At 32.8% G+C, this 25,659-nt stretch overlaps 3 protein-coding genes and 1 non-coding gene across 9 annotated transcripts; 1 reads left to right on the forward strand and 3 right to left on the reverse strand.

Annotated features, from left to right (window-relative positions):
• Positions 1–1,736: 1,736 nt before the first annotated feature.
• Positions 1,737–9,742, forward strand: LOC125213271 (beta-adaptin-like protein C). Its single transcript, XM_048113722.1, has 15 exons — positions 1,737–1,949; positions 2,404–2,601; positions 4,555–4,668; positions 4,843–5,093; positions 5,595–5,730; positions 6,160–6,339; positions 6,445–6,537; positions 6,693–6,904; positions 6,989–7,052; positions 7,134–7,313; positions 7,608–7,700; positions 8,192–8,574; positions 8,671–8,860; positions 8,946–9,149; positions 9,239–9,742. Exons 1-15 carry the CDS (start codon positions 1,863–1,865, stop codon positions 9,536–9,538), a joined length of 2,685 nt encoding a protein of 894 aa, XP_047969679.1. The 5' UTR covers positions 1,737–1,862; the 3' UTR covers positions 9,539–9,742.
• A 1,396-nt stretch (positions 9,743–11,138) lies between these two features.
• Positions 11,139–14,782, reverse strand: LOC125215345 (probable E3 ubiquitin-protein ligase RHB1A). Of its 5 annotated transcripts, XM_048116735.1 has the most exons (6): positions 14,431–14,512; positions 14,290–14,325; positions 13,565–13,696; positions 12,184–12,607; positions 11,988–12,097; positions 11,139–11,884 (listed from the first exon to the last, which is right to left on the reverse strand). In XM_048116735.1, exons 3-6 carry the CDS (start codon positions 13,631–13,633, stop codon positions 11,852–11,854), a joined length of 636 nt encoding a protein of 211 aa, XP_047972692.1. In that variant the 5' UTR covers positions 13,634–13,696; positions 14,290–14,325; positions 14,431–14,512; the 3' UTR covers positions 11,139–11,851. The 5 variants fall into 5 exon arrangements, with proteins under 5 accessions (XP_047972692.1, XP_047972693.1, XP_047972694.1 ...); XM_048116736.1 differs by lacking the exons at positions 14,290–14,325; positions 14,431–14,512 and adding an exon at positions 14,660–14,782; XM_048116737.1 differs by lacking the exons at positions 14,290–14,325; positions 14,431–14,512 and adding an exon at positions 14,625–14,723.
• A 2,631-nt stretch (positions 14,783–17,413) lies between these two features.
• On the reverse strand, positions 17,414–17,484 carry TRNAG-GCC. The gene has a single exon. It is a non-coding gene; the product is annotated as a tRNA-Gly (tRNA).
• A 688-nt stretch (positions 17,485–18,172) lies between these two features.
• Positions 18,173–22,124, reverse strand: LOC125210745 (serine/arginine-rich splicing factor SR45a-like). 2 transcript variants are annotated; one of them, XM_048110327.1, is made up of 8 exons: positions 21,971–22,124; positions 21,368–21,384; positions 21,197–21,283; positions 20,653–20,761; positions 20,059–20,208; positions 19,937–19,968; positions 19,376–19,439; positions 18,173–18,570 (listed from the first exon to the last, which is right to left on the reverse strand). In XM_048110327.1, the coding sequence occupies exons 2-8, from the start codon at positions 21,382–21,384 to the stop codon at positions 18,322–18,324; spliced, it is 708 nt and encodes a 235-aa protein (XP_047966284.1). In that variant the 5' UTR covers positions 21,971–22,124; the 3' UTR covers positions 18,173–18,321. The 2 variants fall into 2 exon arrangements, with proteins under 2 accessions (XP_047966284.1, XP_047966285.1); XM_048110328.1 differs by lacking the exon at positions 19,937–19,968 and having other exon boundaries at positions 21,971–22,123.
• Positions 22,125–25,659: the final 3,535 nt, after the last annotated feature.

Here is a 25,659-nt window from a genome sequence, read left to right on the forward strand (position 1 = left end):
GGAGTGGACTGAGAAATACACTATGTATTGATATAGATCAAATTAAGTTCAGGGAGAGGGAGGAGAATGATTTCTTCAATTAGTGTCAATTCTTATTTCTAAATTCCTGTGCAAAGCAGCAGTCTAAAAATAAAATCATAAGTCACAACTTAGAAGTTGTTTAAAACTTAAAACGTCTTATAATGTATCATATTTTTTTTCATTAGTCACCATTATTGCATTTTGCTTTTATTATATTTGATAGAGTGAACTATATCAATGGTATCTGATTTTTCACTTTCGCTCATAAATAGTACGTGATCTTTATTTTATACTCCCTCCGTCCGCGAATAAGAGTCCTGTTTTTCTATTTTAGTCCGTCCGTGAATAAGAGTCCCGGTTCACTTATGCCATAAATGGTGAAAGGGTCCCACCTTCCATTAACTCATTACACTCACATTTCATTTAAAACTAATATAAACAAGTAGGACCCCTATTCCACTAACTTTTTTGCACCCACTTTTCTTAACATTTCTTAAAACTCGTGCCGCCCATGAATGAGACTCCTAATGGCGGACGGAGAGAGTATTATTTTTAGTATCTATTAATTATATTTTTGATACCTGATGCAATTTTTTTTTCCAAAATGCCCTCTAAAGTACTTTTTTCCATTTGTGTCTTTAAGATTACTTTGGGCATACACAAAACTAAATACCAAAAGTGATATTATAATATTTTCTCTCATTCTTCTCACTCTTTATACTATTATTATTAATCGATATTAATATTAGTATTTTGACGTTATAAAATAATAATTAATTTATTTTTAATATCATTTAAATAACTCAATTATAATCATAGTTATAATTATATTTAATTATTCTAATAATACTAAAAAATAGTTGTAATTAATAAATAATTATAGAATAATTATTTAAATTATGAATCATACAATATTATATAATAATAATAATAATAATAATAATTATTATTATTTTACATTAAGTTAATAACTAATCAATATAGAATTAATAAAAAATTAAAATTGTGAATTGTATTCATAATGATATTAATAGTTGAATATTTTTAATTAGATTTTCCAACCCTAAAATGAGTATAAAATAATTTAATAAAAAAAATAATTGATTTAATTATTTTCAATAATTAATTTAATTAAATGTTTTGTTCTTGATTTATATTATGATTATGTATAAAACACTAAAAAGAAAGAAGAAAAAAAAGAGAAAAGAAAAAAGAAATATAAACTAAGAAGAAAAAGAAAGAAGAAATGAAGATAAGATACTAAAAAGAAATAAGAAAATGAAGTAAAAAGAAAGAAGAAAAAATAATCACATTTCTGATACTATTTAATTGAAATTTCCAAAAATATTCTCCATAACAAAAAAATCACATATTTAGTACCTAGAGTTATTTTTGTCATTGTGTACCAAAAATGATACTTATAAAATAAAGATTAGGTACTATTCGCGTGCGAAAGTGAAAAATCAGGTACAATTTATGTAGTTTACTCCTTTTGATAAGTTAATCTCATATTTTCCTAAGTCATTTCCATATGTATGATAAAATTAATATATAAAATTATGAAATTTTTAAACATATTATTCTTAAATCTATCAACATGGGATATTTAATGAAAAGAAATACACTTTAAAAAAATGAAATTACATGGAAATGAAAAATAGAAATCAGAGGAAACAGCGAGGCAGCCCGATTCATTACCAGCGGGTCCAACCATTCTGAATTCTTCAACTCTCATTTCATTTCCCCCTTTGGCTTTTCATCGCCATCTCTCTCTCTCTCTCTCTCCACTTCTACTATACCTGTCTTCACCGCCAGAAGCAGAGCTTGGCTAACTCGTCGAGATGAGCGGTCACGACTCCAAGTATTTCTCCACTACCAAAAAGGGTGAAATTCCCGAGCTCAAAGAAGAACTCAATTCACAGTACAAGGTTATCATCCCTTCATTTTTTTAATCTCTGCCCTGCTGCAGCTTCAGGATAATTAATTACCACCTGTCTTCGATTTCCTGCAATTCAATTTTTAGCACTATGTGTGTTGATCTGCGGCATCTACAGGACGATGGATCCGTCGTTTCATAGTGTGAACAAAATTTCGTGGATTTAGTGTCGGAAGACTTAGATCTAGTAGATTTTCCGTTTGATTTGTGATCCATACCGTTTTGGATTTTATTTTTGGTGTCTGATCTGTGTGGGTAAATGTGCGTGATTGTCCGGGTGAATCATGTCTCCCACTTTATTGATTCATCTCACTGTTGAAATCAATTAATTTGGATTTTGTTTGATAATACGGAATGTGATTTTACATATTCAATGCTAATAAGCTTTCTGTGAGTTTTTAGCCCCATTGACACTGATGGTTGACATCACTTTTATTTGGATGCAGGATAAGAGAAAGGATGCAGTTAAGAAGGTGATTGCCGCAATGACAGTAGGAAAGGATGTTTCCTCACTCTTTACAGATGTTGTGAATTGTATGCAAACAGAAAATTTGGAGCTGAAAAAGCTTGTGTATTTGTATCTCATCAACTACGCAAAGAGCCAGCCTGATCTTGCTATTCTTGCCGTAAATACATTTGTGAAGGTAAGATTCAATACTGAGCAGTGAGGTTTCTTTTATATAGTTTATTGCCCCAGAAATGTAGCAGCTATTCAAGTTAGTTTTTGGCTCCAACTAATAAATAATCCCTTTATTGAGGCTCAAAGTGGTTTCTTTTGTCATGACTCATGATATGGGATGTTATCTGAAGGTTAGAAAGTGAAGTACGCATATATGGAGACTTGCCTGAAAATTAGATATCTAAAATTGATGACTATTGTGAGGGCAGATTTAGGAGTGGAAGTTGCTTCAAACACTCCAGAAAAGAAATACTTATGAACCAAGCAGATAGAGTGGCAGACTTTCTTAGGGGCCATGATTTTCACGTGGCCATGCAATCACGTGACCAGGATATTTCACCACAATATCATGTCATAACAGAAGAGATATGCAATCACTGTTAAACGAACGTAGAAGAATCAAGAAGAGCAGTTTCACTAACTGACTAGTGTCATATTTTCTTAGAGAGGGGGGGGGGAGAGATTCTTCTTTAGTACCCGACATCATAACTATGAATATTCTGAATCAGTGAATTAGGTTGTACATTATGCCAGTTAAAATTAATGGAAATATTGCTTTCTTCAAGTTTTCAACCCATTTATAGAAGCTTGTTTTATATGTAAATTGTGAGAGGTCTGTTATAACCTACAATTTTATTGAAGTATGATAAATATTGTGCACCAATTACAGAGCCTGCCTTCCAAATTCCAATTCGTCTTAGTTGATAACATCTTAATAGTCTTTCGTGCTTTTTTGAACCAAGGGCATTATGTTAGTCAAGCTTTTACTTTTCTAAGAGAGTGATAGATGAGTTTGGCCACAAAAATTTGATTCATGCCGTACGCAACAGGTTACTGTGTTGTATGTCATGGACGTGAAGAGAAAATTGACTTCATTTCAAATTTTGTGTTGGCTGCAATGAGGGTAAAAAGATTAATTTGGATTATAGTTGAAATTCACTCCAGACAATAACATCATATGCACTACTTTAGTTTAAAACTGGTGAACATGAATGCCACGTGATCCTTTTTTGAAGGCCCACATTTCCGAGTTTCATTTGAGCCTTATTTTCTGTTTATGTTTCTAAACTACTGTCAATATTTATATTTAAGCTTTTTTCATCTAGGCCAATGTCTTAACAATTCTTAATGGCTAATTCCTTTTGAGGATGAAATCTTGTCTCATCTCTCTATTATCAATTTAGCATATGGTGTGCGGATTTAAAAAATAAAATAAAATAAAATAAATATCCTTGTGATTGGATCTGATTTTGTTTCTCATATTTATTAAACTTTTACTGTCCATAGGTTTTTGTGGAGTTAGTCACAGAACACTCTGTAGGACTTGCATTTCTGCAAAATGTACACTTTAATGTTATAACTTAGAGCGCAACCAGCTTGCACACAGTTCTGATGTCTATTCACTTTTACTATCTGTCTCAATCATGTGAAATTTATATTTGTTGACCAAGTTCCCATGAAAATGATAAGATGTAGAATTTTTTGAATTACAATTAGTAAATCTCAACTTAAAAATGTAGGTGTTCCACTTTTCAAGTGTTTCTGTTGCACACCTTTGCTTATTCATCAGAATCATCAAAAGTTGACCCCTCAGTATCATGAGTATACACACAAGATAGGGGATCATGAAATTCGGCATGGCTGAAATATAAGAGGATTGATAATTGCTGCTCTTTTCTAAAATAATTCCAGAAAAAATGTTATAATAAAATAAACAGAAATACATCAAGGAGACAAGATGTCTGCCAGATTTTATCAGCCTATTAATCGTATCATATCGCGAGCTGTGTGTAAACCAGCGTATCTTCACCTTATACCATAAATGTCATTGTCCATCACCAAAAGCAGCACCGTTATTTGAACCAATTGAGAAGTGGTTGTGTAAAGGCTAAAATTTCAAGTGAATATGTCAATACAGGATTCTCAGGACCCAAATCCTCTGATCCGTGCTTTAGCTGTGAGGACAATGGGATGCATTCGTGTTGATAAAATCACAGAGTATCTTTGTGATCCTTTGCAGCGCTGTCTCAAGGTAAGAATACATTCCTCCTACATCTGCCTTATTTTGTAACTAGGAGCATGCATATTTTAATGTCTTTTACAGTGTTACTATGAAAAAGTGTGCACACTTGCTATGGAAGTAAATATTGTGGTTTTCCCGACAAACTAAGTGATGTTGATTTCTTCTGTTTTTGCTTCGTAACAGGATGATGATCCATATGTGAGGAAGACAGCTGCTATATGTGTTGCTAAACTTTATGACATTAATGCTGAGTTAGTGGAGGATAGAGGTTTTCTGGATGCTCTCAAGGATTTGATATCAGACAACAACCCCATGGTTGTTGCAAATGCTGTCGCTTCACTTGCGGAGATTCAAGAGCACAGCAGCAGACCTATCTTTGAGATAACCAGCCACACGCTTTCAAAGCTTCTCACTGCTCTAAATGAATGCACAGAGTACGAAGCTAAATAGGAATTATTGCATTTACTTGAAGGATAAACATGTTAACTATGCATAAAAAATGACCAGTATTGTGCATGCTTACCCATATGTTGACTTAATAAGACCTAATATGAAGATGTTAATTGACTCTAGTTTTCTGTGATATTCTGAAACACCCTTCTTAATAAACGTAAAGTTATAAATGCGATTCTTTTCAATTTCTACCCATTCTTTTACATTTTAGTGAGGCTGAATCTGACCATCTTTCAGGCATTGAGTTGTGTGATAAATTGTAGATTGGATTAGTCATTAATATGTGACACGTGGTGGATAATTGGCTATAGAACTGCTCCATGCATGTGATGGAACTTATTTTTCTCACGCAATGAGCAATATGCTCTATAGTGTGCTATGACCTACTGTTTTTTAAATTAATAACTTTGTATCTATTTTCTGTCATAAGACTCCCACTTCCGGGTTTGCTTAAATTTGCCTTTTCTTGATATCAACTTTAGGTGGGGTCAAGTTTTCATTTTGGATGCTCTTTCCAAGTATAAAGCAGTGGATGCCCGTGAATCTGAAAATATAGTGGAGCGAGTTACACCTCGATTACAGCATGCAAATTGTGCTGTTGTTCTTTCAGCTGTCAAGGTTATATTTCTTCTTCCTTCTTACTAGGTATAATGACAGACGAGTCTTCACACCTTATAGTGAGGGTGGAAGCTAGTTCTCTTTCCCTGCACCATGCAACATCTGCAAGAAAAGAGTCTTCAACACCCCTTCTTTGGTGGAGCAAGTTATACCTCAATAACCACATGCAAAGTTTGCTTTTGTTTTTTAGCTTTCCCTGCCTTTGTAATCTCTTACCAATAATAATGGCCAGTGAATATTGTGCAATGGAAGTTGGTTTTTTTACATTGTTGTATGGAATTTGTTTGATACAAGAGTCATGAAGATGTGTTTCTCCTTCCTTCCCATTCTTTATCTTGTTTAGTGTTTCTATTCACAATTCACATAATATTAGAAGTTATTTCTTCTTGTATTTATAACTGACTTTTTTGGAATTCATAATAATTGCAGATGATTCTTTTGCAAATGGAACTGATCACCAGCACAGATGTAGTCAGAAACCTATGCAAGAAAATGGCCCCACCTCTTGTGACATTGCTTTCTGCTGAACCAGAGATTCAGTATGTTGCATTACGTAATATAAACCTTATTGTGCAAAAGCGTCCCACTATTCTTGCCCATGAAATCAAGGTATTTGAGATGATGTTTCCTCACTCCTACAAAATTACACTTTTTCTAAATAGATAATTTTATCATGGAAGTAAACCCACAATTCCTGCTTTCTTTCCCATAAAGGTGTTCTTTTGCAAATACAATGATCCAATTTATGTAAAGATGGAGAAGTTGGAAATTATGATAAAGCTTGCTTCAGACAGGAATATTGACCAAGTAAGTTGATTTTGGTTCCACTACCCGCTGCATTATACTATCATTGCACAAACTGGAATCATTGACAGTATATGAAAATGGGTTGTTAGCCTTTTCCCCTCTCCACTGGAGTTATGGTTAGTCCTTCGTAATTTTCTTCTTGTGTACACTTTCAGGTCCTATTGGAGTTCAAAGAATATGCTACGGAAGTAGATGTAGATTTTGTCAGAAAAGCTGTCCGTGCTATTGGACGATGCGCCATCAAGTTGGAGAGAGCAGCTGAGCGTTGTATCAGTGTCTTACTTGAGTTGATCAAGATCAAAGTAAACTATGTTGTTCAAGAAGCTATAATTGTGATTAAAGATATATTTAGGAGATATCCAAACACGTAAGTACACTGCATTTTTCTTGTATCTTGTTATTAATATGCCCGTTCATCGAGTGCGAATTTAAACAATTTTGCTTCCTTCAGCTACGAGTCCATAATTGCTACACTTTGCGAGAGCTTAGACACCTTGGATGAGCCAGAGGCAAAGGTACTTAACAGGGCATGGGGCTTCTGGCATCGCTTCTTAATGTTTTCTTTAAGGCGTAATCACACATATCTATCTGTGCAGGCATCAATGATCTGGATTATTGGTGAATATGCTGAAAGAATTGATAATGCTGATGAGCTTTTGGAAAGCTTTTTGGAAACTTTTCCGGAGGAACCTCCACAAGTCCAGTTGCAATTGCTAACAGCAACAGTTAAACTTTTCCTAAAGAAGCCTACTGAAGGCCCACAACAGATGATACAGGTGTGTTTTGTAGATCCCCTGTATCTTATGCATACCCTCAACCGGTTGCTATAGTGTATGCTTAATCCACCACTTTCTGATCATCTGGACCCCATGCCCCTAGTTGAGCGTACATATCGTTAACGCTTCTTTCTTTTCAGATGTTTGATTGTATGAAAAGATAATGAGAAGAAACTTTTTGAATGTTGAATAAAAATTTGTAGAAGTCAGGATCAAAAGTGCGACTAATTTATATGCTGTAATTGTTATCTAAGCTTGTTTGGAACTAACCTAATGCTATGTTCTCATTAATAGGTTGTTCTGAATAATGCAACTGTCGAGACTGATAACCCAGATCTTAGAGATCGTGCATATATATATTGGCGACTCCTCTCGACTGATCCAGAGGTATGCAAGTGATTTCTCTTTAGTTCTGAAGCCAGTTTGTCCTTTATTGCCCATGATTCCACTCTCATGTACTCATTAGTGGAAAATTATTTTTTTTAATTATAATTTGCATCTTAATTTTTACCTCTAGTAATCTAAAGAAAAAAAGTACTACTCTATTAGAAATTCTGTGAACATGTTCCACTCTCATGTACTCATTAGTGGAATTAGTGGAATGACCTTGTATTTTAATCGTACAATACGCTGTGATCCTCTCTGAACATTATTTAATTTTTTGTTTTGCATTTGAAGTTTCTGTGCCCAGTTCATACACTTCCTTTTTAATGTGGTGTAGCCCTTTTAGGTAATGTATGTTTGTATGGCACTTCTTTAGTCTGTATTGTCTGCCTCTTTGTATTAGATCTGCATCTAGGCATGGGATAGAGTTATGTGTAAACTAGTGGTTGAGATTTCTCTGCTTGCGCAAGTAAACTTTTCCTTTGACTTTTCAGGCAGCAAAGGATGTTGTCTTAGCTGAAAAGCCTGTGATCAGTGATGACTCTAATCAACTTGACCCCTCTCTCCTGGATGAGCTTCTTGCCAACATTGCCACATTGTCCTCCGTCTACCACAAGCCACCAGATGCATTTGTGACTCGTGTGAAAACCATTCAGAAAACAGAAGAAGAGGAGTACCCTGATGGTGAAGGAGGCTATTCCGAATCTCATTCTCATGCAGCTGCTACAGGTGCATCGCCACCACAAACCACAAGTAATGCGCAATCCTCTGCTGGTAGATCACAGGCTACTCCTGCACCTGTACCTGATTTGCTTGACCTGATGGGCATGGATAATAGCAGTGCCATTGTATCAGCTGATCCCACGACCCCAGCTGGGTATGCCTATTATATTTCAGTCAGTTTGTTATGATTAGATTTCATGTTAAGACATGATTGAAGAGCTGTTTCATGGAATTGTACCTTTCGTTGTAGACCCTCCTTGCCAGTTGTGTTACCTGCAGCTACCAGTCAAGGCCTACAAATAAATGCTCAGCTGATAAGGAGAGATGGCCAGGTATTCTACAGCATGTTACTCGAGAATAATTCTCAGGTTCCACTTGATGGGTTTATGATCCAGTTCAACAAGAACACATTTGGTCTTGCAGCAGGTGGACCTCTGCAGGTAATTGTAATGCTGTTTTGCATTCTGCATTCATATGCTAGATCTCCTCTACACTTTCCATGAGCTAATATTGCATTTCAATCAGGTTCCACCAATACAACCTGGGACGTCTGCAAGCACTCTTTTGCCTATGGTTTTATTCCAGAACGTATCTCCCGGTCCCCCAAGCTCACTTCTGCAGGTTGCTGTGAAAAATAATCAGCAGCCTGTCTGGTATTTCAATGACAAAATTCCATTGTCTGTATTATTTTCAGAAGATGGAAGAATGGAGCGATCCTCATTCCTTGAGGTATGATATTCTTAATCTGTCTGTAGCATTCTATATCAGGATTAGTACTTACTGTGGGAACTCACCTTTTCTCTTGCCAATTTACCTAGACATGGAAATCTTTACCTGATTCAAATGAGATCTCCAAGGACTTCCCAACATTTGTGATGACTAGCGTCGAAGCAACATTAGACCAACTCGCTGCATCCAACATGTTCTTCATCGCCAAGCGCAAGCACTCAAATCAGGACGTGTTGTATCTCTCGGCCAAGATTCCTCGAGGAATCCCTTTCCTGATTGAACTTACAGCAGCCGTTGGCGTCCCTGGCCTCAAATGTGCAATAAAAACAACAGGCCTGGAAATGGCTCCTCTTTTCTTCGAAGCAATGGAGAGCCTCCTCAAAAGTTAGCAGGTTAATCGTCTCGGTCCATTTCTCTTGATTCCTGGGGGATCTGTTGCAGTTTTCTTTTTTGATATAGGTTTTGTTAATTTTCATAAATCTGCAATCTATGTGATCGTAACACATTTTCATTGATTATCTACTGTAATCTTTCTGCTATCAATCAAGGACCGAATAACTCAGTAGTTATATGTATTTGATTCTTGCATTCTAGATTTCTGTATGCATAGATTGTAGGGGCTCTCAGATTTATTTTTCCTTTTACTATTCTGTATGAATATTTCTTTAAATATTGGTTTGAGTTTGAAACTTGATGTGAAAACTACTTTATGGTTTTCTATCTATTTTTTTGAACAACTAGTTTAGTGCTAGGTTTAATGGCAATCACTGGATACATGGATCAAATTGAATGCAAATAAAAATGTTGTAGCTCAATATTTATATATAATAGAAGTACTCCCTCCGTCCCACTTTAGTAGTCTCATTGACTTTTCTGCACTCATTTTGTAAAAATGATAATAAATAGTTAAAGTGGAGAAATAATAAAGTAAAAAAGAGAATAATGTAGATAAGACTCTTCTCTATATTATTCTCTTTTTTACTTTATTATTTCTCCACTTTAACTATTTATTATCATTTTTACAAAATGAGTGCAGAAAAGTCAATGAGACTGTTAAAATGGGACGGAGGGAATAAGAGCGTGAAAAGAATATAGTTACTGGAATTGTAGATTACAAACACTTTTTTGATTGATACTTACGCTGTCAGTTTCTTTTTAAAAATAGAGGAAAACCACAATGTATCAATTATTGCAAAAATATCCAATCATTCTAACTTCGAAGCCAACATCAGAGCTTCCCTTCGAGTTTGTTAAAAATCAAAAAAATTTAGGCCCACCACCCCTTACTCATGAGTCATGACTAAGAAAGTAGAAAAAGTTCCACCATTAATTGCTCAACCACAAGAGTTATTTTTTTTGTCCTTATTTCAAGAGGGGTAGTACGATGACACGAGTTTTAAGTTTCATCGTTTTGAGAAGTAAGAGAATAAATGATGCAACGTTTAAATCGACACAGAAAACCCAAATCAAAAGCAGAAAATTTTCAAAAGGCTACATTTCATCCTATTGAGAAATAAGAGGACAAGCAAACAGGCCCACCCAATTTCTTGACTGCAAACACATCGTTATTCGTGCCTTGCCTAATCATTTATGACATCTTTGTATACATAATTCATACTCCAAAGTCTCCCACTCATACCATCATTCACATTATTATTTTCTTTAATTATTACTAGGTCATACCATAACTCCTCTATAAAACCAAACCTTTTCTTATCTACAACTTAATTATCATAACTTAATTTTTTAGATAAGGTTTGGATAAATTCCATAAATATCACCAAGTATAGCTTAATTGATAAGGAGCTACTGGTATGCGTCCAACTCAAAAAATGATAATGTTTCATGACACATAACAGAGAGAGAGACGCTCACAAAATTTGAAAACAACCATTGTCTAGTTATCTACATAGATACTCTATTCCAAAAATAACACATGCATATCATATAGAGAACTCCCGCAGGATTTGAAAATTTCACAAAACAGGATCAAAGCAATTCGTTATGGTACTATATTGAAAGAATTTTAAGACATCTTTTGTCTAATCCATCCAAAAAACAGCTGGTGTTGCAAGGACTCCACAAACTAATTAGGTATGAGATTGCAGTCCAAAATATGTATCTTCTATACAAATGAATCCATGCAATCATGTTGTTTACATCTAACTAGAACACAAAACCTTCACCACGACAACCCTGGATGATTGTTTGTGAAAAGGGGGATCGAAGTTTCAGTGCATGATACGGACAATGATCAGAGTGTAGGATACCAACCTGCTAAAGACGAACCAACCATGGGTAGCAGATGCAGCAGGATTAGTAAGCCATTGCACCAATAGCAATAGCAATGTTAAAGGCAATGGATAACAAAGCACTTCTTCTCTTCCAACAAATAGTCAAGTAGTACCAAATATATTCTTCACTTCCTTGCAGTATATGCGCAAAAGTATCAAAAATTATACCGGCTACTTTGCCCGAAACCTTTCAACTTAAAATTCTTGAGCTTCCCCCCATTCCTTTTCCTTTGCCCTTTTCCTCGAGTCCTCAGATCCTCTCACGGTCCAAAGTGAATCAAATTTACAGACGTTTCACAAGACAAAATGAGCAAACTACAAGCTAAGGATGTGCCAAACAGACTGAGCAGGTTCATTCATTGTCTATTATCACACAGTAGGTAAAACGTAATACAGTATGTACAGCAACTAAACTCCTGCAGCAGGACTGATAACCATTTCCTGCATTGACAGAAGCAAATATTCAGTATTTTGTAAGTAGCAAAATATTCTACTGAAACAGCAACATATGTTTGATAAGTCAAAATATGCAGACAATTCCAACCTTATCACACACAGGACAGATATCACTTCTTTCCATCCATTCAAGTATACAAGCAAGATGGAAATGATGATCACATTTGGTGAGGATCTTTGGGTTGTCTTCAACATATTCTGCAGTAAGCATAAAAAAATCTTGATTTTGAATAACAAGAAAGGGCTATCATATAATAAAATGTAAGCATGTAGATAGTCAGCACCTTCAAGACAAATTGGACAATCATCCTCATCGATTATAGGTGCATCAAGAACTTTGCTGGACTTTTTAAGCTCATCTGAACTTTCATCTTCCATTAATTTTGATGCTTCTAGGTCAACATCCTTCTCTTCATTATCAGGTTGTTTCTTCACCTTAGTTTCCAGTGGGCTGCCATGATTTATGTCTTCTACACGCACTACATTAGTGATGCCCAAAGCCACTTCAGTTTCATGTCCAGATTCTTCTTGATTCCTGGAGGGTGTAGATGGGCGGCCTATATATGTTTCATAAGGTATAGGCGCAGGAGGTGGTCTGTAAGTGTCTGGAACTGATGTGTCTAGATTTGTATCAACCAATAGCCCAGTAGAGAAGGCAGAGATTTCGTTATGCGATGATAAAGGTTCATGTTCTTCAGACACTGGATGCTTCATGCAATGACATCAGTACAAGAGAACAAAATAATGTTAGCATCCTCAGAAGTGATACTTATATCAAACGAACAACAGATAAGATTGTTATTTTCTTTGCCTTAAGAGCAATAAGAAAATAGTACTGGCTAACCCATTTTGTACTAAGATGGATTAGAACTTTAGGATATCCTAAGGCCTTGAAAATTTCTGTAATTTGAGCTAATATGTTTGATTCATATCCAATTGCAAGGTAGGATTGGAGATATCCTAATTACGAAAAAAAAATGAGTCACAAAAGTTATTAAAATTGAATAGTAAACGTATAAGAACACCTAATCATTCAGGTTATATACTGTCTAATGTGGTTTCTTCCAGTCTTTTGAGTTGAATACCGAGTTTGTGATCAGATAATTAGTCCTGTTTTAGTTTGTTCAAATTTAAGTAATATGAAAGCAAATTATATGAATCCAACATATTCAAATGAAACATAAAGATGATGAGGGAAGGTGAAAGGTCTACAACAATTGTTGACTCCCAAAGTTTTGGTTCTTATGATTTCCCAGTTCCTGTGGTACGGCTATATTCATGATGTTGCTTTAAAAAACTCGATTCATGAAGTCACGATCCTAGACGCATAAGCAGCGGCAATCGGAACTAAAAGCTCACCAAAAATCAACAGGCAACATGGATTTCACTAAAGGTTGTGTTAGCAAGTGTTAAGATTTCAATAAATCCTGCATATTGGAGGTTTTATTTAGAATTAGCTAGTACTCTTAGCTTTAGCAAATAATTACTCATCTTTTATTTCTGCTAGAAGATATTAAAATCCTACGCTGGCTTATAATGAACATTCCCCTACGATAGCATGCTCAGAACAGTCTAGACCAGAACTAAGGTAAGACACAAAAGCCAGGGATCGGGATAAGCTTTCAACTAGAGCTGAAGCCAAACGGGGGACGGAATAGCACTTACATGAAAAAATGGAGGTGACCTATTACGCTCATTTACATCAGACGCACAGCAACAGCAGCAACCTCCCATCTCTGTAAAATTATCTTTTTCATCCACCTGAAGACCCTGGTATTCTGATCATTGCTTTAATCTCTGCACAAAAAACACAACAACATAGGTTTGTTAGAATAAGTAATATCTTAATGGTCCTAATTATAGAACTGCAGCCCTAATTATAGAACTGCAATAACTGAAAACCATATACAGTATAAAATACCACAGGAAGTGCTCCTGTTAATTTGCCACACAATTTTGGAGATTTATAAAAGTTCAAAAGGCTTAACATGGAAACAGGCATCAGTTTGAATTAATAACTCCACTACAGAAAATTTAGCATATAGAGTGGTTGCATTCAACTAATTCATCATCCATACTTTTGTCTCATAGTAATACATATGATTTAGATTGTTAATAACAGTAAAAGTGAAACGTTTTCCCCTTCAATCACTAATTAATTAGCTTAATCTCACTGATCATCCATCTTTTACCATCTCCTCAGCAAAGAAAACAAACAATCAATCCAGCATTCTACCCCAACAACCTACTCCGATAAATTCTTAGAAAGTTTTGCCTATGATCACTATCATCAGATACACAATCAACGAAATAGATTCCACAAGCTAGCATACTAGCTCAATTACACCAACAAAATAAGTACAGCTAGGTAAAAAGTTGTCAGATTATACTTCCTACAATTCACCAGCACCAATCATTAAATGCTCCTGCCAAACACACACGAATAACTCCTCATCACTAATCAAATCAAAAGGAAAATTCCAAATCTCCCCAAACAGAATAAAATAATTGAAAAAAGTTGAATCATCTACAGATTGCGAGCTCGCTCATCTTGAATTCGTTGCTAGCATCAGCATACGCAATCAATAACGGAAGTTGAAAAAGAATTGAATCGGTGCTGAGAGGTAAATTGACGCAGCAAAAAAGCGAACACATATACACAGAGAAATACACATACGACGCGTGTAGGTAGACATCCAATCGCCTGTTTACACGAGATACCTACCTCGGACGGGGGGTGGGTGTGGGTGAGGGATGTACCTGTTAATGGTGGAGTTGAATTTGAATAAGCAGAGCAGAGACGGTGACTGTAGATATATTTGTGCTTGACTCCACTGCTCCAAAGGAGAATCCTCACTTCGGAAAATTCAATTCTACTTTTTGTATGGATAATAAATAGATTATTAAAATTGATAATTAGTAGTAATTCATCTTTTCATTTCACAGTTTCATGAGTATTTAAATTTTTTTTCAGTATTTACCGGTAACAATTGAAGGTCGTCATTATAAAAACAAATTTAGAAATTGTTTAGTTTTGCAAGTTGACTTTCTTAAGACTTGAGAGGTTATTCTAGTAGTAGTAATAAATACATATCGATTGAGATACTTATGTCTGGCTGTAATTTTAAAGTGTAAAGTACTCCATTAAATAATTGGAGTTGTTGTGATGGTTAATGTTGTTGTGTTTATAATCGTAGAACTACGTTTCTAGTTAATTGGCTCATGGACTTATAATACAAATTCAGTCAAATTGAAGGGATTAATCAATGAGTGTTCAATATTCAATTATAATGCAAAAATAATGAATTTACTACTCATGCTTAGGGGTGGGATAAATACCGAAATATCAAATACCGACATTATCGTACCAATAAATTACTGAATATACCGAATTTTTGATGTATCGTTATTTTCGATATGTACATTATTATGGGTTCAATTAAAAATAGCGTACCAATCCAGCACCTCTAATCACACTCAATATACATGTATGTATGTATGATTAGGGTATGGCAAAAATAAACATTGTTTCATTAGCTGTAACAAAATTACTGCAGTACTATAATTGTAACTTCTTTATTGTTTTTAATTAAAAAGTAATTATATTTTCATATAATGAAAGTGAAACTCATGTCAGCTTCAATCTTTATTTTGCCACGTATCTGTTTGTAGTTAATACCCCTATCTTTATTCTTCTTTTATTTTTGCCTCACGAAGAAGATAATACTACTTTCATCTATATATAAATAATCTTGATTATAGATAACTTGAATTTTAATAGCAAGATAAAGTTAGAGATAAACAGTGGTTAAAATGTTAATGAAAAATGAGATTCAGCTTATTAGAAGGAAAAATTTACTCTGAATGAGCAAAGACTAATTTTTATAAACAATCCAAAATATAAAAAAAATAACTTTTTTTTATAGACGGCTATATGGAGTAGTAGTAATTGGGTGCATATAAAGAAATGTTTTATTTGCCTCGAATCAGTCTGCAGTAAATGTGTTTTTCTTCTTTTTTATTTTTTCCCCAAGAAAAAGATTATAACTGATACATAGGCCAAATGTGTTGAGTATAATTAGTCTCTTATGCCAACGCATGCTTGAGCACGAATTATGTCGTCCAATCACTAAACGAAATGTGTCATTTTTTCAAAAAATCGAATGTTTTATAAAAATATTATGCAACACAAGAAATATATAGCGTCAAAATTATATTTCGTAGTTCAATTTGTAATTGCATTATTTATTTCAATGATGTACTATTATCTTATTTAGTTATATTAGTTATTTAGACATGCTAGTATTTTATGTATTTTTATAAATTAGTTTAATTGATGCTCTAACTATAATAAAATAAGATACTGTACATAATAGGTAATTATGTGAACATTGTTGTAGTTTACAATTTCTTAAGGCACAATGGTTCTACTTGTGTGCGGTGCTCAAGAACACATGAGCAATATAATGTTCAAGGATTGTGAATGCCCGAAAGTATTTTGTGTGATTGTGGCGTCAAGTTTAGTAATTTTGGTGATTTGTAAATTAAAATATTAATAAATTTGTGTTAAGTGAGAAATAGAAAGAGTTTTCTCCATTGTAACTTATCTCTTCCAAACATTTTTCTCGAATATATATGCCGATTACATGGTATGCGTCTATTCTACGAGTCCCGAAGCTCTCCAAATCCAATCGGAACAAAATGTTGAACATTTTGTGATTTGTCAAATTTCTCACAAGTCTTGTCACAACTTGACTATCATTTGGTGACACTGCTAAATGTGTATGTGTTAAGTTAATTTAAAATTTATTTCAATCTTTTTAAAGAAACCTATAGATCTCTTTCAATACGCATGAAATTATATGGACTCTGTTTTGACAATAATAATAGGGATATCCAATTGGACCTATTCCAAAAAAGTTGAAAATATATTATGATATAAATATGCACTTATCCAATTATAAAAATTTATTTAATGGAGTACAAACTAACTTGGAAAGAAGACCAGAGTTATTTATGATTACTTTAAAATCATGCGGTGCATGTCTACGAGATTCCCGGTGGAAATATTCTCTACTTAATAATGATATAGTAGTACTTACTAGTATTCCTACCTACATGAACGCATATCAACAGTAACATTTCATAACTCCGAATGTACAAGAAAACAAATTGTTAATGTTACGTGATTATGTCCTATGTCAAAAGACTCAACTATCCTAACATCAATTTCTCTCCATATATAATTGCGATGCTTTATGTTCTGATAAAACGCATTTATAAGTATGAAACCATAATGAGTCATAAACCGTACTAATCAAACGAATACAATTGAGCACAAAAACGATGAGAAGGCAACAAATGAAGTAAAGAGAGTGGAAAGATTAAGCAAAAATCTAAATAAGAGATAAAAATTATAGTGCTCAGATAAGTTGGAAATCATCAAGATATTCTGAAAGAGTGGGTAACCCAATACACCACAGAAGAGATACATCACAGCACTAATCAACAATTTGCACCAGCCGGGAATCGAACCCGGGTCTGTACCGTGGCAGGGTACTATTCTACCACTAGACCACTGGTGCCTATTGTTTTATAATTTCTGCCTCTATTATATCTTGAAAGAGAATATGGCTTTTTCAGTAGCTTAGCTTGTCATTGCGGGAGATCTGTGAGAAGAATAACGAACACAGAGGTACAAGACAATGATTTAAATTATGCATATTTCTATTTTATAATATGCATATTGTTTTTCTGATAATCAAGTTGTGGGTGTGCAGTATGAATACTATGTTCTATATTATGCATATTTTTGTTTAGTAGATTATATATATAGTACTATTTCTTTCCATAGGGGGCTTCATTAGCATATTAGGGGCTTAGGGCCTCACTCTCCATAGAAAACTCTACGTCATTCTTGCTCCATATTCTATCACTTGTATATCAGTTTTGTTGATTTTTAATTTGTTGCATAATTAAAAATGGTTAATTATAATATTAAATTTTAAAATATTTTATTCATTTAATTTATTCCAATTTGTTGAAACAAAATGTAAACACGAAAAAATATAGATTATAAGCATATGTCGATATGTCGTAAAATAAAATTATAATAAGTGAGATGGAAAAGTTCACTCTAATGCAGGATCCATTTTCAGGAACGAGAAAAATTCATAAAGTTTCTTGAAGAAATTTGGGTCATTTGATGTGGAATTCATTAGTCTCACTCCAGCCGCTATTGCTTATTCCCACCAAATATTTTGAGAGGCGTGATGAACCAAAATGGAGTAGCAAGTAATTCATGAGTTGTTAACGGTTTACACTAATAGCCAAATACACCAATTATCAAACACAATATAGTGCACCCACAAAGAATGGGCAGAGAAAGAATGGTTAATAAAGTATTCTTAACGTTTCCAAATTTAGTTCCCAAAATTCATAATCCTCTTCAAGGTTAGTTGACTTGATGTAGATGAAGGATATGCAGGTTCTAGCTCAACACTACAGGAACTAGGAACGCTGTCTGTGACTCCTATGGTGATGACCATCATCACCTCCCCTCCTGCTATCAGTGGAGGAACGTACCCCATGTCGTTCCCGGTTATCATTATCTCTGTCATGTCTCCTACGAGGTGAGTAACTACGAGATCTTTGCCTGTTCCAGCTGTTTCCTGTGCATGAATATAAGCATAATTTTTATATATACGAGATTGATCAACAGTTTCCAAGAATGTAGATGCACACAATAATTGCCAATGGTTTACAAACATTAATGAATGATGATGTTGGTCTAGTTAGGATAGTGATAGAGAAAAGAATTAAATAGATATGTATTGGCTGAAATCAAACGAAATAGACTATGGAATAGATATTGATAAACAATCATTACACGAGGCCCTACGGTAAATTATTGTCCTTAAACTAAACTTAAGATTCTACATCCCTCTCAAACCTAAAGGGATTTATTATAGGACTCTCAAAAGAATAAGGGAATAAAGATGGTAGTTCTAAAAAATGATGACATAAAAGAGACATAAAGAATTAAAGATAGACTTCCAGACTTCCAGGCTCCAGCTCTTAATGTTAATCAGATAATAATGGAGACAAATGCTCACTGTATATTTTGATGTAGAAAAGCATATTTTTGTGATTAGACGGTGGTCATTTTTTTCTGAACTGAGTTACAAAGTTATTTTTCTAGCTATATGAATAATGGATCTCCAAAGGCACATTCCTAATAAAATAGCTACATGTGCGAGACTCAATCTAGTTGTAATAATCACAATAAACATGCAGGAAATAACCACTCCAATTTACTTTGTCCATGGTTAGTTATTCTTTCAATTTCGCCTTTTTGTCTTTTTTTTTACAGAGATTGGAGAACAAGAAAACATAGTGTACAGTTAAAGCAAACAGCTACTGGTTTCTATGGGGCTCAAGTAGTGAAACTCTGTTAACAAGAAAAACATGGCGTACCTCTTTTATTTTTAACACCTTCATACTTTCCAGGAGTTGGAGTTCTCCCTCGTTTCCTTTTAGCCTGCATGCAAAAAGATAGTAGGAATTAACTTCACGTGTAGGAGTTCCAGAATATGACCTTGCATACTACTGCAGAGTGTATACTGTTATGATCTAGGAAATAAACTAGACAAAGGATAAGGGAAAAACAATAACATTCTGCTATCCACAATATCTGATCAACAAAACATAACAATACTAATCGACATGACTATGAACTACATACCGAAACTTAAAAGTGAAACAGCACGTGAATATCTCCACATCAGTGCCTCTTGAAATTAAATTATCTTTAAGTAAGACACACACCTTCAACATGACCATGGCAAGCAGTGCCAAAACATAAGGAATAACTTTGAAGCAGAAACAATTGAATAATATGCAATCAAAGTCATGCGACCCTCTCAACAATATCGGATTGGTGCTAGGAGTTCAGGTGTCGGTGCAGAGCGCAAGTTCACAAGGGGTTGGTTTGAACTGTTAATATATCTTAATGTTTGAGTTCGATGGAGATACTACCATGGCTGCTGCCAAACAATATCAGGCAGATTCTGAAGATGAGTAGTGTTAGTACAATATATTAGTTGGAGGACCAACATAAAGCTTCTATAAAGAAATAGAAAACTGTAGAAGAGCAACACCTTTTCAACAGTAATTAATCGGCCTTCCATAACAGACCGGTTCAGGTTCTTAATACAATGCTCTGCATCTTTGTTGGTCTCCATAGTAACAAATGCAAAACCACGGGACTCCTTACTATGAGGGTCTCTGACCAAATGGCACTTAACAACCTGAGATTAACAAGAATAGAGACAAAACTTCTTAACAGGACAGGATACAAAGCCCATAACCCTGTCTGTGAATAACTTCACAGGTCAGCATGCAATCATCAAATATAGTGCTTTTGATATAAGTCTATAACAACTGGTACAATGTACAAACAAGATTACAAGAATAAGGAGAAACACCAAGAAATCATTTCTCTATGGACTGTTTCTAATAAGCACTTACTGTTGTGCAGCTCTCATGTGAAATAAGTTGATTTAGGGTACTAGAACACACAGGCTAACTTGCACAGTTTATTTATGCCTCAACAGTTCAGGAACTGGATTCAAAACAGAGAGCTGCAACTTTTTCTTTGATTTAGAGAAATCCATATTACATATACCACATTATTCATCAATATAATGAGCTTATGTGATGTTTGATTTTATAAGATACATAATGAAGTATACCTTCCCTTCACGTTTGAAATAATTTTCGAGTTCAGTTTCAGTAACCCTTGTAGAAAGACCAGTGACATAAAGATTGTTCCCAGGATTAAGAGCATCCTCAGAACGGCTCCTGAGTGTTTGTAAATACAGTGCAAGGTCAGATACTCAAATCATGTATGTATACCAGGTGAGAGAACGAACGTATTCTGAAGTGTTTAACCTTACATCTCAAAATTATTTAGGGTGAACATTACTCGCAAGAAGGCATAAACAAAAATAAATATTTATGAAAGATGATACATATGAATGTACAGGCACCAAAGTTACAAATCATGTGCATGATGTTTAATGAAGGAGAGAAACTGAGAAAGAGAAGAACAACAATTCACAACAATTCACTGTTTCCAGAAATCCATAGGACTTCGCCTCTCATGCCACTATAATCTATAGTATTTTGTTTATGATAACTTTATCAGCACAATACCATGTCATTTGCTTAACCACATTCATAAGCAACAACTCAACAACAGCAGTTGATCAATCCACGACAAAACTTCAGGAATACCTAGAACGACTTCTCCGGGACCTGGATATAGATCGTGACCTGCGACTTGAGTGTCGCGGTGAGGTTCTCGACTCTGGCGGTGAGGTTCTGGACAAGTGGACAGCGACACAACAAAATTTATATAAATAGACTATTTCATAATAACAGACAGGGTATCACTTAGAAATTCACCTTTCCCCTTTAGTCATCTGCATAAGAATAAAGAAAGAAATATAAATAGACGGCGATAAATAAAATGTGAATAAGTTTAACACCAGAAGAATTATAAGAGTGCTCTTTAACAAGATTGTCAATGTCAGATAAGAAATTTAATAATTCAAAAAAAAATTCATCCTTTTAAGTCAAGATCTTCAAAACATAAAATCTAGTGATTATCAATTATGCATGAATATATAGAGAGTAACTTTGATCTGAAAACAAGTGTCTATGAGCTCAAACATCTAAATACCATCACAATTTTAAATAAAACCAAACATCACATGAGCTCTAAAAACATAGTAGTATAAGATTTCGGAAGGACTGATATTCATTAAAATTCGAGGAATAAGAACACAAATAACTGAAAAGAAACAAAAACACAATTAGGCATGTGATAACAGTAGCGTGATTCAATATCTCGTTGTTGCTCAAAATTACTAAAAATTATGCTTCTGTACAAATAATAAATTCGTAAGTTCGGCATTCATATAAACAATCATGCTGAAATGTAATCATACGAGCTATTAACTAGAGAAATTGAGAATTTGATCAAGTATCCAGGAAGGTGAAGCATACCTTAAATTGGCGAGAGAGAATTGAAGCAAAAATTGCAGAAAACAGAAACGGGAGAACGAAAACCCTAAACTCTTGATTTCAAATTTGTTCGCCCAGTGTTCCTAATTAAGGACGAAGTTGTTGGTGGTACAACACATGTTGACGTCCTTTTTCTACTTGTTTTAAAAATGAACTTTATATTTTCCAAAAAAAAAAAAAATCATCAGAAAGGCTAACATAAATTCTAATGCCAGATATTTTACACAATAATCAAAGTTAATAGTAACATTCTTCTCTAAAAATAGTGTTTCTAAGACCACCTCCAACACTACCTCCTATTTTTGGTGCAAAAATATGCTCCAAGCATACACCGTACCTATACCCATTTTTGAATTTTTTTAATCAAACAACACCAAATTTGAAGCGAACACTCCTTATTATTATTTTGATAGTTAAATCAGCCGACGGCCAATTATTATACTGTCAATTTGTGTACTAATATAGTAGTACTTGATAGTTGATTCAAACTATCAGCCGCACAATTTACACACAATTTGTTCATGGAATTTACATATATTTTTCTAATAAAAATAATAATAGAAATTAGCAAGCTTGCCATGTTATAATAAATTATGTTTTTTTACAAATAATAACTAATAAATTTACTAAATAGGAATATTGCTAAAAAAATCTTGTTATTATTTCAAGAGTATATGACCCGATATGACGCAATAAGAAATAAAAGTGCTCATCTGGAACTTCAAAATGCGCTAGTTGATCATTTGTGGGAACAATACACAAATTTCGAGTCTTGAATTTTAGCTATTTTTTATGTTTATCGTGATATGTTTTATATAATTATGATATATTTAAATGAGTTTTAATTTATATTTGAAATTTATTATTGCAAGTTTAGTGTATTTAATTTTAAAAGTAGTGTAATTTTTTTAAATATAAAGTATATCTAATACATAAATATATTAATAAAAAAAATTTGTATAATTATTTAAGTTACATAAATTATTGATAAAATATTGTTGGATTAATATGTAATTTAAGTAAATATTTAGGTATAATTGAAAAGGTATAAAAAGAATATAAATATAAAATATTTTTTTGGGTTTGAGTTTAGAGTAAATGATTTGAGTAAAACTATTTTTTAGTGTGATCCAAACTCAAAAATGGGTTTGAGTTTGATGTAAAGAGTTGGAGATGGTCTAATTATTTAAATTTTTACACACGTACCGAATTCTAAGTGGGCAATGATTAAGCACTCTATAAAGCGTCGTATGATGGCGCATTAATCTAGAGTTTGAGCTCAGCAGAATGTCTATTAATAATATCTAAAGAATGTACTTAGTATATTATTTAATAACAGTATAATAAAATGATATTAACTTCTTAAATAAGCAAATGAAACTAATAGTATTAAATACCTAAACGAGTATTAAACTGAGAAAATACCCAAAAATGATAGGGATAAGATTTAATTTTTTGAAAAGTAACACTATTTTATTTTATTATATGAGTTCTTATTATTTTCCTTATTTAAAATTTACGTTTACAAAAATGTTTCGGAGACATAATGTCTAAGACATAATGAGGTTAAAGTAGTAATTATGCATTATATTTTATTTTTAATTAAATTTATTGTGTGTCTATATACTCCATTGCCCTTGCATTTATGATTATCTATATATAGGAGTATTAATTAAGATCTCAATACTTAATTACACAAGATATAAATGGAAGTAGTTGGGATCCACTTTCAATTTTACCACTCTTGATTTTTAACCTTTTTTAAAAAAATTACACAAGATATAAATGGAAGTAGTTGGGACCCACTTTCAATTTTACCACTCTTGATTCTTAACCCTTTTTAAAAAAATTCACTTGTACCCTTGAAAATATGAAAAATGAAAGAAAAGAAGGCTAAGAAAAAATTTATCACTTTGACCATTTTTTTTTCGTTAATTAATAATAAAAAACTAATAAAACATGTAATTTAAAATTTATTAAATTTTTGAATGATTATGTAATTTTATAAAATAGTAGTATTAAATTTAAAACTATGTTCACCATATCCGTCAACTAAATTAACGTATTCTTTTGGAAATTTATTCACAATTTATTCTCTCTTTACCTCACTAATTTTTTCATTAATTTTTGGTATGTTATGTTGAGTCTCAATAAAAAGTACTCCAATAACAGTTATTTAAATATTCTAAACCAATTATTTAAAATTTATCACGTGTTTTTAACTCAATTATTTAATATTTTAAATATTAGTATTTAATATTTTCTGTTTTTCTTTTTATGATATTAGATAAACTTTGCAAAATTAAAAATTTGATAATTTACTCGTTCATACTAATTAAGTTTATGATTTTGATTTTAATTCATTACTTTTCAAAATTGTAATATAACTAAATCCTTTGGTATTAGATTGTTGCATCAAACCTCCGACAAAAAGTTACATATTCTTAACTAATCTATTTAGCATTTTAAAGTCATATAATCAAAATTTTCTCCTTTTTTCTAAAATATTAGAATTCTAAGGTTTGATTTACTATTTCATTAAATATACTAAATTTGATATATGACATATTAATACTAATTGAGTTTACTGTTTTAATTTAAGAAAATCATAAGATTAATCTCACTTTTAAAATTTTTAACAATTTTTAATTTTAAAGTTACAATCAATTTCCAATACATACAGTTGTTTTTCCGTTCTTAAATCTAACTCCAATATCTTAAACTCAAATTTAAAAGAAAAACTACGATCATTTTAGAATAAATCACAAAACCCTATATAAATCAGACTATAACTCCAATGCATAATGTGTTTTTGCACATTCATAATTTCAATTTCTCATAATAATAAACTAAAATATAAAGAATTGTAAAAAATTTACAAGTTTTATCATCGTTGAATTAAAAGGAATATAAAAAGTTTGAAAATGCCAAAAAGATAGAATTATTAAGTTTATTTGAATTTAATAGGAAGAAAAGTTGTAATAATATATTATAGATTATGATTAATAAGAAAATTATAAAAAGAAACTCCATGGAGTATTAAAACTATTTCATATTTGTTTATTGAAAATTATGTTATAAATTTGGTATTGACAAAATAAAATTTAAATTTAATATTAAATTTTTTGACTGTATACTTTTTATTGAAAGAAAACGTTTTGCTTCAAAAATTGATAACGCATTTATTTTATACACAAGTTGAAATTATTAATATTAGATAACTAAATATTTTTTTAATATTCCAATCTTGTCGTATGTATATATCCAAAGAAGTGTATTAATGTGTATTAAGAATTTTATATTATGTGAAACAATCATAATCTAATGGTTTAAATTTACTTAATATAGCATTAGAGTAAATTAGTCATGATATAAAATATAGCTATGTCAAAGTGACATAAGGGTATTATGTCATGGAGACATTATGTCTCTAAATCACTATTCTTAAGTTTATATGCTAATTTTAAGTTTAGGAAAGTTGCTTCAATTCGAAATACTGTAGAAAACATTGACATTGCTCTTAATTAATTCAATGAGTTGACTATTAAAGATTTCAATTTGACTACACAATGAGACAAATTTATCAAGAGTGGATATCTTAATTCAGTGAGTAAAATAATTTCTCCGATAAACTCCCATATTCGGTACTTACAATAATGAAATAAAAAAAA

This window comes from Salvia hispanica, chromosome 3, assembly GCF_023119035.1.
Source record: "Salvia hispanica cultivar TCC Black 2014 chromosome 3, UniMelb_Shisp_WGS_1.0, whole genome shotgun sequence".
NCBI lineage: Eukaryota > Viridiplantae > Streptophyta > Magnoliopsida > Lamiales > Lamiaceae > Salvia > Salvia hispanica.